This window comes from Balaenoptera ricei, chromosome 13 (assembly GCF_028023285.1).
Source record: "Balaenoptera ricei isolate mBalRic1 chromosome 13, mBalRic1.hap2, whole genome shotgun sequence".
NCBI lineage: Eukaryota > Metazoa > Chordata > Mammalia > Artiodactyla > Balaenopteridae > Balaenoptera > Balaenoptera ricei.
Window position 1 is genome coordinate 48,745,542 of NC_082651.1, and position 20,693 is coordinate 48,766,234.

The 20,693-nt window shown below is 36.9% G+C and overlaps 2 protein-coding genes across 10 annotated transcripts in view; both read left to right on the forward strand.

Moving 5' to 3' along the window:
- Window positions 1–86: 86 nt before the first annotated feature.
- The window catches only part of WDPCP (WD repeat containing planar cell polarity effector), a 418,665-nt gene continuing 398,058 nt past the window's right edge, over window positions 87–20,693 (forward strand). For all 9 annotated transcript variants that reach the window (XR_009506547.1, XM_059943231.1, XM_059943237.1 and 6 more), the window contains exon 1: window positions 87–610. The gene's annotated coding sequence lies outside the window, so the exon portion shown is untranslated. The remainder of the gene's footprint in view (window positions 611–20,693) is intronic.
- On the forward strand, window positions 3,469–3,908 carry LOC132376860 (U6 snRNA-associated Sm-like protein LSm6). Its single transcript, XM_059942761.1, has one exon. It carries the CDS (start codon window positions 3,516–3,518, stop codon window positions 3,756–3,758), a length of 243 nt encoding a protein of 80 aa, XP_059798744.1. The 5' UTR covers window positions 3,469–3,515; the 3' UTR covers window positions 3,759–3,908.

The following is a 20,693-nucleotide window of genomic DNA, read 5'->3' on the forward strand; positions in this document are numbered from 1 at the left end:
TCAGAGGGTCTTCTCACGCCCTGCTCCTTGCGCTCTTCGCCGATTGCAAAGTAGTCCCCGAGGGCGGGCCGCTGTGATTGGAGGACGGCGACGAGCGGAGAATTTGGGCTCAGGAGGAAAGGAGCTGCCGGATGGCGCCCAGCAATTGGCGAGAGGGGAGGCGCGTGTAACTCGAGGGTGGAGAGACAGAGCCCTTAGCTCCAGCGCTCTCCCGTGCGCTGCTAAGACTTTATCCTCCCCTCAAGGGTAAACGTGGGAGGTAAAGAGACCTTCCGCTGCGTGAAGCCGGTTCGACCCGGAAACAAAATCTTTTTAAAAACTATTCACAGTCTGCGGGGGCGGGAGGAATTGAAGTGTCGAGAAGACTGGACGGCTTCGCAGGTTGCTAAGCGACGAGGTGGGAGAGCGCGCGCACGCACGGGCCGCTGAGGAGTACCTGAGGGATCTGTGACGCTGCAGCTCCGACACCTAGGCGACCGAGCGAACGCGCCGTGTCCTCACGGGTCCGTCTTCACCGCCCCGGTAGTGTCCAGTGACGCGGTGAGGGGTTTGCAGGGACGCCCCCTCAGAGGCGGCCGGGGGCCGCACATCTTCCCCACTCCGGAGGCAGGTGAGTCCCCGCCAGAGGCTAGGGTCTTTTAACCTTAGGGTCCGGTGTGCAGTTGTGCGGCGTCCCGCGTTGCCTTTATCGACCCAGGTGCTGATCTTCTGCGCGGATTCCCTCGAGCTCGCTGGTCCCTCTCTGCGCGCATAGTGTTCGGGCAACAGTGTTCTGGAGGGCGTAGTGCCCTGAAGTTCGCGCCACCTCCCCGCAGTAAGATATAGCTTTTTTCAAGTTAAGTGAAAAATATTGAGCTCCTGCTTTGTGGGAAATGAGCCCCTCCCTTCCTGGAGTTCACAGTCTAACTTTTTCTCTAAGTCTTCCGTGAATGTTGACACTTTTGTCCGTTCTTTTTTGGAAACTGGATGGTCTTTAAACCATCTTGACCTTTAAATTATGCCAAACCTGCATTTCTAAAGAAAGCGTGGCAGCTGAATGGGAGACACTGGTTATTTCAGTCAGTCTCAGCTGGTAAAATAACTTAACGAGGTTTTCGTTTAAAATTAGTGCTGCCCAGGAAAATTGTTGTGCTCTCTGAAACCTTGTTTCATGTGGATGTTACGAGGAAGATGTGATGAATAGCATATGTGTAATGAAATGAAAGAAATATCTATATTAGAAAACATCGGTGTAACTTCTGGTTACACTGGTAATTGAATGCCAAGTGGTATCTTTCAGTTTTTCTCTTCAGTTTTGGAGGGTTTGCTATTGTGTGAAAGAAATAGAACCTTACTTTCCAACTTGATCTGTCAATAGCATTTATCATAGCTTAATGGCTCGCAGCTTATTTCCTGGTTTTCCTGTATGTCACTGGTTGCCCCTTCTCAGTGTTCTTTGCAAGTTCTTTTTCACCTCTGACCTCTTAACCTTGGTGTGCCTGTATTCTTCTGTCTACACTTAATCCGTTAGTGATCTAATTCATGAGTTGCATAGTTTCAAAATGCCACTTCTATGTCAAAAACTCCCAAATTTGTGTCTCGTCCTGAATTCCAAACTCCTGTGTCTAACTACTTTCTCGTTATTTCTCTTTAGAAAACTTGAGTTTCTAATATGCATCGTTTCCACTATTTTACAGTGTTTTCTACTGAGCAATTGTATGTAGAAGTAAAACACCACACCCGTTGGTACAGATAATATGACCTGTAATTTCTCCAGTTCTAAGATGTTCATTATGGATGCTGGGATTATGAGATTTCAGATGGTAGAGTAGTGAGGAGTATGGACTGGTTAGATGAAGACTGGTGTGATAAATTGGCCAGGAGGACATAGAGCAAGGATTTTAGGATGTGGCATTCTGCTAGGCTCTGGGGATTCAGAAATTAATAATACACAACTGCTGCCTTTTTAGAGCCCCCAGTTTAGCAGGGAACACAGATATGTAAACCCATAATGACAACATGGTGTGACCTGGTTAGTAATAGTTAGGTAACAAGTTAGTAACTCTGGGCTGCCACAGTTTCACAAAGGAGGTGCTGTCTGAATGAGGACAAATGGATGTTTCTGCCAGGCAGCTAGGGTAGGAGGAGGTAGAACCACTTTGCAGTGTTGCAGGTAGTGTTTTGGGTTGACATTCAACAATTTGCAAACGTACATGTGTTAAGTCCCTGATTTTTTTAAAACTAAGGCTTTGGAATTGCATTGTCATGTGGCTATTACATATAAATTAATAAAAAATTAAATAAAATTAGTGCACAAGGGTTCCCTTTTCTCTGTATCCTCACCAACACTTGTTATTTGTTGTCTTCTTGATAACAGCCATTCGTACAGGTGTGAGGTGGTGTCTCCTTGTGGTTTTGATTTGCATTTCCTTGATGATTAGTGATATTGCGCATCTTTTCATGTGTCTTTTGGCCATCTGTACATCTTCTTTTGAAAAATTTCAATTCAGGTCCTCTGTCCATTTTGTAATTGAGTTGTTTGGGTTTGTTTTTTTGATGTTGAGTTATATGAGTTCTTTATATATTTTGGATATTAACCCCTTATTGGATATATTGTTTGCAAATATCTTCTCCCATTTAGTAAGCTTCCTTTGTGTTGTTGATGGTTTCCTTTGCTGTGCAAAAGCTTTTTAGTTGATGTAGTCTCATTTGTTTGTTTTTGTTTCCCTTGCATGAGGAGGCTTAACCAAAAAATATTGCTAAGCACTGTTGGTGAGATTGTAAATTGGTGCAGCCACTATGGAAAACAGTATGGAGTTTCTTTAAAAAATTAAAAATAGAACTGCCATATGATCCAGCAATTTCACTTCTGGGCATTTACCCAAAGAAAACAGAAAAACCAATTCAAAAAGATATATGCCCTCCAATGTTCATTGCAGCATTATTTACAGTAGCCAAGATATAAAAGCAACCTAAAGATCCACTGATAGACTAATGGGTAAGGAAGATGTGGTATATGAATATTACTCAGACATAAAAAAAAAGAAATCTTGCCATTTTTGTCAACATGGATAGATCTAGAGAGTGTTATGCTAAGTGCAGTAAGTCAGAGAAAGACAAATACCACATGCTCTCAATTATATATAGAATGTAAAAACGTAAAACAAATGAAACGAAACAGACTTATAGATAACAGAGAATAAACAGGTGGTGCCAGAAGGGAAGGGATAGAGGAGTGGATGAAATAGGTGTAGGGGATTAAGATTTACAGACCTACAGTTATATAATAAATAAGCCATGGGGATGTAATATACAGCATTAGGAATGTGGTCAATAATATTGTAATACCTTTGTATGGAGACAGATGGTTACTAGACTCATCATGATGATCACTTCATAATGTATGCAAATATCAAATCACTTTGTAGTATACCTGAAACTAACATATGTCAACTCTATGTCAATAAAAATTAATTTAAAAATACAGAGTCGGGGTGCCGATTCCGGCCGCGAGATTTCTGATCAGGATTGTTAAAATGAGTCTGCGGAAGCAAACACCCAGTGACTTCCTGAAGCAAATCATTGGACGACCAGTTGTGGTAAAATTAAATTCTGGAGTGGATTACCGAGGGGTCCTGGCTTGCCTGGATGGCTATATGAATATAGCCTTGGAGCAGACAGAGGAGTATGTAAATGGACAGCTGAAGAATAAGTACGGGGATGCATTTATCCGAGGAAACAATGTGTTGTACATAAGTACACAGAAGAGGAGGATGTGAAGACACCGAGAGTACCATACTTTTCACACTTGGATATGTTTTTTATTAAGTTTTTTGGTTCTTCTGTCATATAATTTGTCCTATTTTGTCATAGTTGGTGATTTTTCACTGACATGTGAGTGAGATAAATGTATAAAATTGTGGATTTAATTGTAAAGAGTTCTTTCATATTTAAGTTTCAGTCATTTTCTTTTACCTCTATGTCAGTGAGCAGAAAGCAAAAAGAATTTTCAAAAAAGAGATCTTTTTCTCCCTACATGATTTGTAACTGAAGTCTCAAACAACACCATTTGATTTGCCTGCTTTGCTTGTGGGACTGACTGGAATGATGGACGTGAGGACAATTAAAACATTTGTAGAGACGGTTAAAAAAAAAAAAAAATAAAAATACAGTTTCTCAGTCACACTGGCTACATTTCAAGTGCTCAATAGCCACATGTGATAGAATAGCAAACATTTTCATTATCGCAGAAAGTTCTGTTGCATGGCTGCCAGAACTTAATGGAAGCAAGACGTCATCTAGAGCAGGAGCAGCTGCAGCATATCTTTGTGGAGGCATTTCTTTTGCCCCTGGGTACCTTATTGAGTGCATTGAATCATCTAGAGCAGGAGCAGCTGCAGCATATCTTTGTGGAGGCATTTCTTTTGCCCATGGGTACCCTATGGAGTGCATCGCTGTCTGTGATACTGACTACACAGGAAGAGTCCTGTGCGAGGCAAGAAAGAAACCCAATTCTTGTCTTAACCATCGCTGGTTTATTCTGGAAGAACTCACATTAACAGTTTTGGTGTGCAAAGTTTACAAACAGTGCATTGTCCTAGATCTTGAATGAAACTTAGCATCTGCAGCCCCGCATCCTCAGGAGGGCATAGAAAAGCATAGTCATCGCCTGAGTGACACCGAACAACATTTGTCTTCTGCTCTCTACTGTTCTGGAATACCTATGTCCCGCCACATTCTAAATAGGTGGAAGAGCATGTGCCACTTGTTGAAGCTTGAAGTAGAATGGTAGGTTCAGACCCTACCAATAATGGGGGTTAGGAGAGAAAGGAGCTCAGTTGGAGTGTCTGTGTATTTTAATGTGTGCAACAGGTCCATATTCGTATGTGCTTTTTATGAATCATCATAATATATGTTTTATTTGGATATATGTGCACTCTCTGATGTTATCTCTATTATGAGTTCTTAAATGTCTAGCTGCTTTTATACTTTATAATATTTTCAGTTTGGATTAAATGAAAATGCTTTTTGTAAGTCAAATTTTATGATTTTTGTCATTCCTAAGGAAGGAGAGAGAGTTGTCACTGGAGAATAGCCTAAGGGTGCTTTAAATGTATTGGTGGGTGGAGAAAATAATGGGTATTAATTTTATTATTTGGTCAATTCACTACTCAGCTTAACAAAGAATATTACCAGCCCCTTCCCGGAGATAATGTGTTGACACACACACACACTCATTCTTGTGTGTATAGGTGTATTTTGCGATTATAAAAAGTCACGAGTTATTAATAATAAATCAATTAATGTTTTCTCTTATCCCCTACTAACTAGAAATTATGAAAACTTGTCTCATGTCACTGCTAATGGCTTTACATGTAAAAAATACTGCTGTATAAGCACAGACATACCTATATTTTCTCCTAAATGTCCCAAGACAGATATAATTATGCCCACTGTTTAAAAAAATTAAGATATATGAAAAGACTCTGAAATGGATCAATTTATGATTACTAAGAGGTGGGGAAGAATGGGTAACAGCTAGACTTCGGATAGTAAGTAGAAGTATGGGGCAGGGACAGGAGAGTAGGGGGAAAAAAAGCAATTGAGTATGAAGAACTAACACCTTGAAATGAAGGTTAAAGGGGAGGAAAAAAAAATCTCAGCAAACGTTCATTTGCATTATACACCTTTACTTTAGCCAGCTTACTTGCTATTGCTCAAATATTTCCTTCAGTATTCTGCCATTTTCACTGTGTGCTTTTTCTCACCTGGAATCTCAGCCTCCATTTATGCCTATTAAAATCCTTTCCACCAGGCCCTCTCCAAATGCTTTGGCCTATATGAAGCCTTTCTTCCCCGCCCTCCACTTTTAAAAACTATTACAAAAAATTACAAACATAAACAAAATGAAGAGACAGTATAATTTTCTCAGTCCATCATCCAACTTCAACAATTGTTAACATTTTGGCAATCTTTTAAAATATATCTCCCTGTTTCCTCCCTCCCCCAGCATGGTCAAACATACAGAAAATCTGTACAGTGAATATCCTTGAGAGTAATCTGAGTTCAGTCAGGAGAGACAACTATACAGGTTATTTGAACATTTAATATGATGAATTGTTAACTAGAACAAGGCGGGATGGTTAACTGTTAGAAGAGGTAAAAGAGCTCTGCGTCTAAGGGTCCCAGAAGTAGCAGTTGTGAAAGAGCAGCACCTACTATTGATACTAGGATGAGGAAGAAAGACTGGGAGAGGGCCCTTCTTCCCAAAGCTCGGATGCAGGCCTCTTCAAAAAGGGCATACCTACCATGGCCACAGGGCCTGAGGCCACAGCTGCACCTGTCTCCTCATCAGTGCTCTTGGGGCTTCACACTAATTAATAATAATAATAGAGAACTGGAATCCAGAAGGGAGGTGTTTCTCTGCTGCTGTAGTGACCTGATAGGGCCCTCTCTAAAGCTGGCGAAGGCGAAGTGTTTAGAGGGTCTAGTTCCATGGTCATAAAGCAGGGCAAAGAAAGGTAGATTTAATGCTGAGAGATAGTAAATTGATAACTGGCACACCTATATAGTACTTAGCGCCTAATTTCTATAATTGTTAAGCATTTTGCTTTATTTACTTTATCGTGTATCTGCACACCTGTCGATCCACATGAATTCTTTTTTGATTCTTCAGCCTGATCGCTCTTTGTTTTTGTTTTTTTTTAAAGATGGATTTTTAAAAAATTGTTACATTTATTTATTTATGGCTGCGTTGGGTCTTCGTTGCTGTGCGCGGGCTTTCTCTAGTTGCAGTGAGCCGGGGCTACTCTTCGTTGCGGTTCGTGGGCTTCTCATTACGATGGCTTCTCTTTGTTGCAGAGCATGGGCTCTAGGCACGCAGGCTCAGTAGTTGTGGCTCACGGGCTCTAGAGCGCAGGCTCAGTAGTTATGGCGCACGGACTTAGTTGCTCCGCGGCATGTGGGATCTTCCTGGACCAGGGCTCAAACCCGTGTCCCCTGCATTGGCAGGCGGATTCTTAACCACTGCGCCACCAGGGAATTCCCTGCTCTTTGTTTTAAATTTTGAATTTAAAAATTACCCACAAAACTAATCTGTGGTGGGGAAAAAAAAAAAAATCACTAACAGTGGTTCCTTCTAGAGCAGCGGTCCCCAATCTTTTTGGCACCAGGGACCGGTTTCGTGGAAGACAGTTTTTCCACGGACGGGGGTGGGCATAGTATGGTTCACGCGGTAATGCGAGTGATGGGGAGAGGCAGATGAAGCTTCGCTTGCTCGCCTGCCGCTCACCTCCTGCTGTGTGGCCCAGTTCCTAACAGGCCAGTACCCGTCCTCGGCCCCGGGGGTTGGGCACCCGTGCTCCAGAGGTGGGAGTTGGGGTGGGGATTGACTGGGAATGAGCATGAAAGAACTTTTTGGCTGACAGTCATGGTGTATATCTTGATAGGAGTTTGCATTACAGAGGTATAAACTTTTGTAAAAATCTGCAAATGATATAAGATTTATGCATTTCATATTTGTGAATTTTTTCTAAAAACATCTCTAAAAATTATTAAGCTGTAATTAATGATAGTGTTTAGGGGTGAAACATACTTATGCCTGCAACTTTCTTTGAAATGCATTAAAAATATAAGATGGATTAATGATGTATAGAAGGATGGTTAGTCCATAAAAAATCAAAATATAGATAAAGCAAATATAGTAATGTGAGAAAATACCATATAGTAAAATGTTAATTGTAGAATTTTTGTGGTGTTCACTGTACATTGCTTTCAACTTTTCTGTATCAGTTATTAGACTGAAATTTCCTTGAGTTCAGAGACTGTGTTTTACACATCTGTAAATGCCTCATGGAACACAACATATTTTCGTCACAATGGCAATGAGCAGAATGCCTTTAAAATTGCCATTGTGGAGTTGGAAGACTAATCTTGGCTTAATGAACCTAAGCAGTTTCAAACTTTTCTAGCTAAACAGAAATTTTGTAAATGCAAATTATATTGGAAAATGATTGGAAGAAGTTGTGAAATACTGAACATATCAGAAATTTCCCAGATGTAATTTGACACTTTAATAAAAATTTATATATTATCAATTTTTTGGTAAATAGCTTATTATTAACTTGTTTACCAAATCATTTAGCAAAATTATCAGGCTTACGCTATATATAGAATTAAGAACAGTTTAGATTATAAAATGTATATTTAAAATTATCTTTTGTTCCAATATGATATATTTATAGTCTAGTATGCTTGGTTTGCCTGGGGAATATGGTTGGCTCCATCTAAATGGAACAAATGAGAACTGTAGATGGAGGCCCAGAGAATGGGCATATATTACTCTTACTGGTTTCATAACCTTTCTGCAGGCCTTAGAATTTATGTTGCAAAGTGTTCATTGTAAAGATAGGAAGTTGCAGACGGTCCCCAAAAGTTGGGATTGACTGGGTAAGGATGGCCCTCTACAGCATTGCTTCTAAATCTAAGGCCATTGCTCCTTTTTAGTTGAACATTTCAGTGCCTTAGTTCCTAAGTCTAGTTTTGTAATACCCACCCATATTTGATCAAGTTTAATTTGAAAGAATTGTGGCACATAAGGAATTTACTTATATGTTCAATTTAATATATAGCCCCTGGAAATGAATCAAGTTTTCATGACTTACAGCTGGGATTTGTCATGTGATGTCTTCCTTGGTCTGTCTAGTTCATATAAGAAGGACTCAAAATTAAGGGAGGTGTTATTTTTCTAGGCCCTCATAAATTTAATCATATTGTTTTACATTTAACTGAAAGCATATATATGTATGCATATACATATATGTAGTGAACATTTATAATATTACATACATAATTTAATCCTGAGGTAGAATGAGTAGATATTATCCTCATTTTACAGTTTAGGAAACTCAGTTTCAAAGGTTGTGATTTGTCTGAGGTCTTCTTACCATGTTTAGAAAACTAAGATCTTACTAATATTAAAAAAAACGCAAAACCCTACATATTCCATCACCTATTTAAAAATTAACATCTAAAATATATCATGTTTACACAGTTGTAAAGGTTGTAATTTCCAATGTATTATAAATGTTGAATTTTTAACCAGAACTGTTATATCATTCTTAAAAGATATACAGAGTAATCTAAATATTCATCTGTCATCATCTATTTAAAAAATAGGTAGCTCTCTCTTTGACAGTCAAAAGTTGAGTTTTCTGTACATCCTTAATGTCAAACTTCCATCACACTCTCCTGACATAATTTTATCTTACTTTATTATATTTTAATGCTAAAATGTCTTTTCATGATCCCAGTGTCATCATACTTCTTGATCAAAAATATAAATATAAATTGAAACTAATTTTTTGTTTTTTTCAATCTACCACTTATGGCTTTAAGTGTAATAAACTTTATCATTACAATTCTTAGTAGCATACAGTTTATCAAAACAAATGTTATAAATTTTAGATAATTATTAAATATTAAAAGTAAAATTTTAATGGAAATGTATCTGTTAATGGATGGGACTTTTTCTGCTCTGATTAGTTTATATATATGTGGATGAGTATTAGTTAGAATGAGACTGGATTGAGTTTCAAATTTATTTGTATTTTCCAGAGTTATAGATGTATGTGCTTAGAAACCATATTCACATAAATAAGAAGGTGGGAGTTCTTTGGACTCCTTCCATGTCATTTGCAAAACAACATCACATGGTAGCCTATATCAGAACTGGTTTTCAATGATGTGTTAACCGGTTAACTCATTCAGGCTGTTATTCAGTTTGGCTGAAAGCAAACAATTGAAAACCACCTGACTTGCAAAAGGATTTACTACCTGTTAGTCTTTCAGAGCTTTATTAAGATTTTGCCTCTCTCATTTAGAGTTACCTTAATTAATTCAATATGTTCTGAAAGTGTTAGGAAAAATTGAGATATTATTTCAGTATCCCCTTCCTAAAACAATATTTTAAATCATATGCTTTTATCTTTTCACCTGCTTTAAATATGTTTTTGTCAGCATCTTGAGATGGCTTATTTGCTGATTGAATTTTCAGTTTTGGATAAAATACTGCCATATAATCTAATTGTGAAACCAGTCAGTCAAATAAGGTTGACTTAGTTTTCAGAAAAAGTATGACTTCATTTTTAAATTAAATTAATGCAGTAACATTCGATTTTGAGGAATATTATTAAAAAACTTAGAAATAAATTATGGAATGCATTTGAAAGAGAGGTTACTAAAACAAAGTCAAGATTAAAATGATGCAGTGATAATAAAATATAAATGTTTAAAATATCATGAAAATCATAATGCTGTTTCTCATTGCTTCATTTATAATAAAGTGATATAAAGTGGGCTTAAAACGATAAGTGATTTATGAAGTAAGGAGTATGATAAAAGGAATGGTATTCCTTCAGTAAACTTCTTACAATTCACAAACTTTTCCTATGTATTTAATGAAGGAAGAAAGTGATTTGCTAAAGGTGAGTTGGCACAGATGTAGAGAACAAACGTATGGACACCAAGGGGGGAAAGTGTGTGGGGGGGGATGGGTGGTGGTGGTGGTGGGATGAATTGGGAGATTGGGATTGACATATATACATCAATATGTATAAAATTGATAACTAATAACCTGCTGTATAAAAAAATAAAATTCAAAAAAAAAGTGAGTTGGTCTGGTAAATAGCAGATAATTTTACATTTGTTAATAGAAAGTAGAAAATAACGTTTTCTGAGATCAAGCTTGACCATAATTGGAATAAATGATTTCATTATGCAATTTGCTGGGGAAAAAAATGTGGCTTGCATTAAATTCCTTACTAAACATTGGGCATAGAGTGCCTGGATAGATCTAGTGGGATAGCACACAGCATGCTCCCTCTGGCTCTCCCCATTTCCCCCCTCTCTTTCTGAGGAGCAAAACAACATCTCCTTTTCTCATATAGAGTAGGTGTGCATTTTTCCCAAAATCTGATTTCTCGGAGTCTTATCTTTCACCTTGAAGACTTATTTAAAATTTCTATGATTCTACTAAATGAATTCTGTCCTTGATTTACAGAGAATTTTAGAAGGAAGAGGTTTCAAAACCAGAATTCTCACTGCAGTCTTATAGCAGGATAGGACATTCCCATACTCCAGGAAGGCTACAAACATATGCCTCCGTCCCCACTCCCAGATGCGCACAATCAAAGCTGCCTGTTTGGTAGTTCACGGGCCTTGTTCTCCTTAGAGTGAATTCCCCTTGTTAATCAGATGAAGGAATGCATCGGTACTGATTAGTTTATAAGCTACATTTCACAGGTAATATAATACGTTGGAAGAGAGGATTTTTGGTCAGGTGGGAGTATCAGCACGGTTCCAGTTATACTAATAATAAGGTTGTCTGTCTTCTCTGCCTTGGAGAAGCATCTCTGGTAATAACTAATGTCTAGTGGCACGATTTGTCATTGCAATTTCATTGTCAGTTTGAATCTCCAGGTGGTTTCTGAATTCGCTGTAAACATTCATTTTGTTAAGTCAACAAACAATAGAGCACTGAACTGTTAAGCTAGATTTGGAGATGTTCTTAACATTTTTTCCCCAGCTCAGCATTTTTAAGGTAATGTTTAATTCAAATTACAGAAAATACTTGAAATACCATTCTAACAACTTCCGACAGAGCTATTAAAGGAGCGTTCAGTTTCAAATTCCTAAAATTGAATGTTGGCTCTTTACACTGCTGGTGTTTTGGAGCTTACAAGATTTTATACTTTTACAGTATGAAATTATTTAACCTCCTGTTAATTTTATCTATAACGTATATAAAATTGGTATGCATCTAGTTAAAAATCATTCATTTTGATGTTTTCTTTAATGAAATACAATTAAGCTTTAAGGCTTTTTTATGTAACAGTTTTGTAATCTGATTCCCTTTCATTGAAACTAGCAAAGTAATATTTGGAGAGTAATCTGATGTGCCCTTACTGTTGGTTTAGGTATCTGCTCATTTAGAAATATGTGCTTTACATAGCATCCATGTAATTAATAAACAGCATGTTAGATAATAGTGTGATTAAAAACAGCATCATTTAAGATGCGAGGTTAAGACATGAAATAAGTCAGAGAACAAATTATTACAAATATTTTTTTTTTTTTTTTTACTGTGGTAAGGTACACATAACATAAAATTTACTATCTTAACCATTTTTAAGTGCACAGTTCAGTGGTATTAAATATCGTCATATTGTTGTGCAGTCATCACCATCATCCCCATAACAATTTTCATCTTGTAAAACTGAAACTCTATACCTATTAAATAACTCAACATTCTCCCTTCCCCCCAGTCCCTGGCAACCACCATTACAATTTCTGTCTTTATGATTTTGACTACTCTAAATAACCTCATGTAAGTGGAATCATACAGTATTTGTCTTTTTGAGACTGGTTTATTTCATTCAGCATAATGTCCTCAAGTTTCAACCATGTTGTAACGTATTGCAGAAGTAACTTTTTTAAGGCAGAATAATATTGCATTGTATGTATATGCCATATGCCGCATTTTGCTTATCCATTCATCAGTATATGGACACTTGGGTTACTTCCCTGTTTCAGCTATTGCAAATAATGCTGCTATGAACACGGGTGTACAAATATCCCTTTGAGACCCAGCTTTCAATTCTTTTAGGTATATACCCAGAAGTGGAGTTCCTGGATCATATGGTAACTCTATTTTTAATTTTTTGAGGAACTGCCATATTGCTTTCCGTTAGCAGCTGCACCATTTTTACATTCCCACCAACATAGCACATGTTTCCGATTTTTCAATATCCTTGCCAACACTTGTTATTTTCTGTTATTATTTATTTATTTTGTAGTAGCCATTCTAATGGGTATGGAGTGGTATCTCCTTGTAGTTTTGATTAGCATTTCCTGAATGATTAGTGATTTGAACATCTTTTCATGTGCTTATTGGCCACATATATCTCTTCTTTAGAGAAATGTCTACTAAAGTCCTTTGCCCATTTTTGAATCCAGTGGTTTGGTTTTTTGATGTTGAGTTCTAGAAGTTCTCTATATATTCTGTATCTTAATCCCTTACTGGATATATGATTTGAGAATATTTTCTCCAATGGTGTGAGTTGCCTTTTTACTCAGTGGATCTCTGGATAGTGAGCTTTTTTGTTTTTTTAAGGAGTAGTATTTTAAATAACTGTTTCAGAGAATTGTGTTTCAGATAATATTAATTTTTGATACTAAATCAAAGCTACACTAGTGGTAGTTTCTCAAAGGTTATTTGCAAAATGTAACCTGAAACAATATCATTGAATATTTCCTATTCTGTTACATTAAAATCCGTAGGCCTATCCTGCACATTGAGTGGATCTTGTATTAGTGCATGACTTTTTAAGTAATGCATTGTTTTACTAAGGATAGCGTCCTTTGATGCACAAGATTTTAAAATTTCATGAAGTTCAATTTGTCTATTTTTTCTTTTGTTACCTGTGCCATTGGTGTCATATCCAAGAAATCATTGCCAAATCCAGTGTCGTGAAGCTTTTGTCCTACGTTTTTTCTAAGAGTTTTATTGTTTTGGGTCTTAGATTTAGGTCCTTGATCCATTTGGAGTTTTTATATATGGTTTTATGTAAGGGTCCAATTTCATTCTTCTGCATGTGGATATCATGTTTTCCCAGCACCACTTGTTGAAAAGACTGTCCTTTTTCCCACTGAATGGTCTTGGCACACTTGTCAAAAATTTGACCATACATGTGAGGGTTTATTTCTGAGATTTCTGTTCTATTCCATTGGTCTATTTAGCTGTCTTTATGCTAGTACTGCACTGTTTGAATTACTCTACTTTTGTAATAAGTTTTGATATTAAGAACTGTGAGCCCTCCAGTTTTGTTTTTGTTTTTTCAATTATTTTGGCTATTTGGGGTCCCTAGAGATTCCATTTAAATTTTTTTCAAACTTTTTATTTTATTATTTTTAAATTAATTTTATTTATTTATCTATCCATTTATTGGCTGCGTTGGGTCTTCATTGCTGTGCACGGGCTTTCTCTAGTTGTGACGAGCGGGGACTACTCTTTGTTGTGGTGCGCGGGCTTCTCATTGCGGTAGCTTCTCTTGTTGCGGAGCATGGGCTCTAGAGCGCAGGCTCAGTAGTTGTGGCGCCTGTGCTTAATTGCTCAGTGGCATGTGGGATCTTCCCCGACCAGGGATCAAACCCATGTCCCCTGCACTGGCAGAAGGATTTTTAACCATTGCACCACCAGGAAGTCCCTCCATTTAAATTGTAAGATGAGTTTTTCTATTTCTGCAATATATGTTGTTGGGATTTTGATAGGGATTGTGTTGAATCTGTAGACTGCTTTGGGTAGTATTGACATTTTAACTATATTAAATCTTCCAATCCATGACCATGAGATGTGTTTCCATTTATCTGTCTTCTTTCATTTCTTTCAGCATTGTTTTTTCATTGAACATGTCTTTCACTTTCTTGGTTAATTCCTAAGTATTTTATTCTTTTTGATGCTATTGTAAATGGAATTGATTTTGTAATTTCCTTTTCAGATTCTTCAATTTTGATGTATACAAATGCAACTAATTTTTGTCTGTTGACTTCGTATCCTGCTACTTTGCTGAATTCATTTATTAGTTCTGACGGTTTTCTTTTGTGGAGTCTTTAGGGTTTTCTCCATATAAGATCATATTTGCAAACAGATCATCTTATTTCTTCCTTTCCAATTTGGATGCCTTTTATTTCTTTTTCATACCTAATTGCTCTGGCTAGAACTTCTTCTGCCTGCCTGCTCAGGTCTGCCTTTGAATCCACCTAGTGAATTTTTCCTTGCTGTTATTGTACTTTTCAGCATCATAACTTCTTTTTGGTTTATTTTAGGTGTCTGTCTCTTTATTGATATTTCCATTTTGTTCACACATTGTTTTCTTGTCTTTGTCTACATTTTTCTTTTGTTCTTTAAACATGTTTAAGACAGTTGTTTTAAAGTCGTCTAGTATATCTACCATTACATCTTTCAGGGATGGTTTCTCTTGATTTATCTTTTTTTGCTTTGAATGGCCCATACTTTCCTCTTTCTTTGTATGCCTTGTGACTTTTCGTTGAACACTGGACGTTTGAATCTAATAATGTGGTAACTCTGGAAATCAGATTGTCTGCATTCCGCAGGATTTGCTATTTTTTGCTGTGTAGTTTTTGTATTTTGATTATTGTAGGCTGTCTGTGCTGAAGATCAGACTGAGGTATAAACTTAATGTCTGTTCAGATCTTTTCTGTGCCTTTCTCTTGGCATGTGTGGTCACTTTCTAATTTTTCTTGTATATCAGCAGTTTGTGAATGTCCTAGTCTTTAATGTCTGGCTCCCAAAAGAGGAAACAGGAAAAAATGAAGAGGGGTGAAAAAGGGTGCTGCCCCATTAAATCTTTGGGAAGTCACTTTAGCCAGATGGGGGGCTTGCATCAGTGAGGGGAGGTGCAACAACAGTGGCTGCCCACCTCTTTGTCTGTGATCAGAAGCAGAGGACAGAGTTCTTATATTCCATCTAGCCCCCACAAGCTGTGTGTAAGTGGCTCCAGGAACATGTAAATAGGTGCCTGCTATGTGGCTGGGGGATGGGTAACTGCTACTGTGCTAAGAGTTGAAATTGACCAAAATTAACTGATATTTGCATGTTCAAGTTTTTCTGTGAAAGTTGCAAGCCTTCAGCTGACTCCAGAGTACCTTACATTAGACAAATTCTGCCAGTGTAATTGTTGTCCAGGTAGGGAGACAGATTCCTGGTGTTTCCTACTCTACCATCTTCGCAGAATCCTTTTCATGTAAATATTTTAAATTGGAGGATTGTCCAGGGCTAAAGGATTATCAGTTGACTTAGCTAGTAAAAAGAGAAGTTTGGGTTTGTACTCTTTTTTAAATGTAAGAATAATGTTATGTATCTTGGAAATTATTTGGTTGGTTTGGATGACATGGAAAACAGTTTTTGAAAGAATTCTCAAATAACTTCTAAAATGAATACAGAGTAATTTGAAGATGATTATTACATTTACTTCAGTGAGTCTTAAACATAGAATTTCTAAAGTCAGATTTAATCCTGGAAGAAATTGAAGTGCTTGTAATTTACTTAAAATTAGTCATTGTGGTCACAATGAGTACTGCTTTATTACTATTTTCTTCTTCTTTTTCTTCTTCTTTATTTTATTTGGCTGAGCCGCGTGGCATGCGGGATCTTAGCTCCTCGACCGGGGATTGAACCCGTGTCCCCTGCATTGAAAGTGCAGTCTTAACCACTGGACTGCCAGGGAAGTCCCACTATTTTATTATTTTATACATACACAATTTATACACATCCCGACATATTTAACTATAAAATATTTGGCTGGAATTTTCAGGAGTGGTGAAGTACAGGATATTTTTACAGGATGAAAATTGTAGTCATGTGAACTTCATGTAATCAAGTTGCCGAGAGTAGTCAAGAGGTAATAGAATGGGCTGGGGTCAGTCACCTCCTCTTTCAACTTCATGTATAAAAGATAAAATAATACCTATCAGGATTCTTTCTTCCTCCCTCCCTCCCTCCCTCCCTTCCTCCCTTTCTACTGCTATCTATCTATCTTTTTTTATTGAAGTATAGTCAATTTACAGTGTTGTGTTAGTTTCTGGTGTACAGCAAAGTGATTCTTTTTCAGATTCTTTTCCATTATAGTTTATTACAAGATATTGAATATAGTTCCTTGTGCTATACAGTAGGACCTTATTGTTTATCTTTTATATATAGTTGTTTGCATTCGCTCATCCCAAACTCCTAATTTATCCCTTCTGCCTGCGCCCCCCCCCTTCCCCTTTGGTAAACATAAGTTTGTTTTCTACATCTGTGACTCTGTTTCTGTTTTGTAAATAAATTCATTTGTATCATTTTTTAGATTCCACATATAAGTGATATCATATGATATTTGTCTTTCTCTGACTTACTTCATCTTCGTATGATAAGGTCCATTCATGTTGCATGTGCTGCAAATGGCATTATTTCATTCTTTTTTATGGCTGAGTAATATTCCATTGTTTATATATATACCACATCTTCTTTATTCATTCATCTGATGATGGACATTTAGCCTGTTTCCATGTCTTGCCTGTTGTAAATAGTGCTGCTGTGAACACTGGGGTGAAAGTATCTTTTTGAATTAGAGTTTTCTCTGGATATATGCTCAGGGGTGGGATTGCAGGATCATATGGTAACTCTGTTTTTAGTTTTTTAAGGAACCTCCATACTGTTCTCCATAGTGGCTGCACCAATTTACATTCCCACCAAAAGTGTAGGAGGGTTCCCTTTTCTCCACACCCTCTTCAGCATTTATCATTTGTAGACTTTTTGATGATAGCCATTTTGACTGGTGTGAAGTCATACCTCTTTGTAGTTTTGATTTGGATTTCTCTAGTAATTAGCGATGGTGAGCATCTTTTCATGTGCCTATTGGCTGTGAGCATCTTTTCATGTGCCTCTTGGCCATCTGTATGTCTTCTTTGGAGAAATGTCTATTTAGATCTTCTGCCCAGTTTTTGATTGGGTTGTTTCTTTTTTTGTTATTGAGCTGTATGAGTTGTTTGAATAGTTTGGAAATTAAGCCCTTGTTGGTTGCATCATTTGCAAATATTTTCTCCCATTCTGTAGGTTTTCATTTTGTTTATGGTTTTCTTTGCTGTGCAACAGCTTGTAAGTTTGATTAGGCCCCATTTGTTTGTTTGTTTGTTTATCTATCTATGGCTGTGTTGGGTCTTTGTTTCTGTGCGAGGGCCCCCTCCAGTTGCGGCAAGTGGGGGCCACTCTTCACCACGGTGCGCGGGCCCCCCACCATCGCGGCCTCTACCGTCGTGGAGCACAGGCTCCAGACGCGCAGGCTCAGCAACTGTGGCTCACGGGCCCAGCTGCTCCACGGCACGTGGGATCCTCCGGGACCAGGGCCCGAACCCGCGTCCCCTGCACTGGCAGGCGGACTCCCAACCACTGTGCCACCAGGGAAGCCCCATTTGTTTATTTTTGCTTTTATTTCTATTGCCTTGAGAGAATGACCTTAAGAAATCATTGCTACAATTTATGTCAAAGAATGTTTTGCCTATGTTCTCTTCTAGGAGTTTTATGGTGTCATGTCTTATATTTAAGTCTTTAAGCCATTTTGAATTTATTTTTGTGTATGATGTGAGAGTGTTCTAACTTCATTGGTTTACACGTGGCTGTCCAGCTTTCCCAGCACCACTTGCTGAAGAGACTGTTTTTTCTTCATTATATATTCTTGCCTCTTTTGTTGAAGATTAATTGACTGTAGATGTGTGGGTTTATCCCTGGGCTCTCTATTCTGTTCCACTTACTATCAGGATTCTTTTTGATAATTACTTGTTTCCAGGAGTATGAACTACCTAACCTTGAGTTTTTTCTTTTAAGTAGAAGGAGTAGAATTTATTGGTTTTAACTCTACTACCTAGCAATATGACCCTGAACAAGTGTCTTGGTCTGTTTTGATTGATACAGTGGGGTAATAACACAGCATGACCATAAAGTCTGGAAACAATATAACAATTCCCCTCCTATAGATATCCATTTAAATTAGGAGGTGTACAAGAATGTTCATAAGCAGTGCTTCTAAGAACAAAACTCTAAACATCTATTTGTCTATCAATAAGAGAATGAATGAATATGGTGAAAATGAATGGACCATAACAACACACACCAACATAACTGAATAACAAAAATACAATGTTGAGTGAAAAAAGTAAATCATAACACATACAGTATGATCCTAGTTTTATAAAATTTAAAAATGTGTAAAGACCCTATTATTTAGAGTTTCATACACATCTGGTAAAACCATAAAGAAGAGTAGGGGGATGATTAATTCCAAATTCAAGATAGTAGTTGCCTGGGGTTGAGAGTAGGAGAGGATACACTGGTGTCTTCAAAGTATTGGTAATTGTCTGCTACTTAAGATGGGTGGATGCATGAGTATTTGTTTCATTTATTCATTTTTATGTTTTATTATATATTTGTTACATATTTAAAAAATATATATACCTTTGATCACTATTGTTTGTATGACATTTAATAAAAAATATACATAGTGGCTTAGAGTTTTTATATGATTATGGAATAACAATTTAGAAAAAGAATAGAAGTCGCTCACAAATCTTTTACCCATTTAGAGGAATTTACATTTTTGCAAATCCCATTCAAGTTTTCTAGGTTAGGTTTAAATCTATCATCTGGCCATTTGTTTTTCTTTGTCACATCTGTTCTTTGCTTCCTCTTTCCTCCTTTTCTTTTCTTTTTGATTATTTGAAGTTTTTTACAATTCCGTTTTATCTCCTTTGTTACCCTTATTAGTGATAACAGTTATTTGTTGTTTTTGTGACTACTTTAAGACTTACCGCATACACCCTTTTCTCACATCTACCTTCAAGTGATAGTATACCACTTCACCTATAATATAAGAACTTTCAATAATTTACTTCCATTTCTCCCTTCCTATTGTGTTATGGTTCTCATACATTTTACTTCTACATAAGTTATAAGCTCCATACTACATTGTTATTATTTTTGTTTAAACAGCTAATTATTTTTTAAAGATTTAAATAGAAAAAATATCTAATATTTACTCATGTAGTTATCATTTCCAGTACTTTCATTTCATTGTGTAGATCTCCATTTCTAATACAGTGTGATTTTCCTCCTGCCTAAAGGATTTCCTTTTTAAAATATTTTTATAGTATGGACTGGATTGTAACAAATTCTCTCAGCTTTGAATGTCTGAAAAAGTCTTTGGTTTTGAAAGACATTTTCACTGGGTACAAAATTCTAGGTTGTCAGTTTTTTCTTTCAGTACTTTAAAGATGGTGGTCCCCTGTCTTTTCACTTACCTTGTTTCTGATGTCATCTGCCATCCTTGTCTTTCTTCCTTTGCTCTTAAGTGTCTGTTTTCCTCTTTATCACTCGGTTTGAGTAGTTTGATTATGCTATGCATTTGTGTAACTTTTTTCATGTTTCTTGTGCTTGGGTTCTTGGGTCTGTGGGTTTGTAATTTCAACAAATTTGGGAAAATTTTGATCATTATTTCTTCAAATATTTTTTTCTCTCTACCTCCCATCCTGCCACTGTTTTGATGACTTAAATTATCCATATAGTAAGCTGGTTGTTGTCCCACTACTCACTGATGCTCTGTTCATTTTTAAAATTCCCTTTTCTTTCTAGGTTTTATCTTGTAAAGTTTTTATTGCTGTGTCATCAAGGCCACTGATCTTTTCTTTTGCATTGTCTAATCTGCTGTTAATTTCATCCATTGTATTTTCCATCTCACTTATTGTAGTTTTTATCTCTAGATGTTTGATATGAGTTTTTAAAGTATCTTTCATGTCTACTAATTTTTGAACATATGGAATACATTGTAATAATTGTTTTAATGTTCTAGTCTCTTAATTATCTTTGTCAGAGCTGGGTTGGTTTTTGATTGATTTTTTTTTTCTCTCCTTACTATGGATCATATTTTTTGGTTTCTTTGTATGCCTGGTAATTTTTTATTGAATGCCAACTGCTGTGAATATTACCTTTTTGGATGTTGGGTATTTTTATTTTTCTATAAATAATTTTGAACTTTATTCTGGGGTGCAGTTAAGTTACTTGAAAATAGTTTGGTCCTTTCAGGACTTGTTTTTAAGCATGTATACAT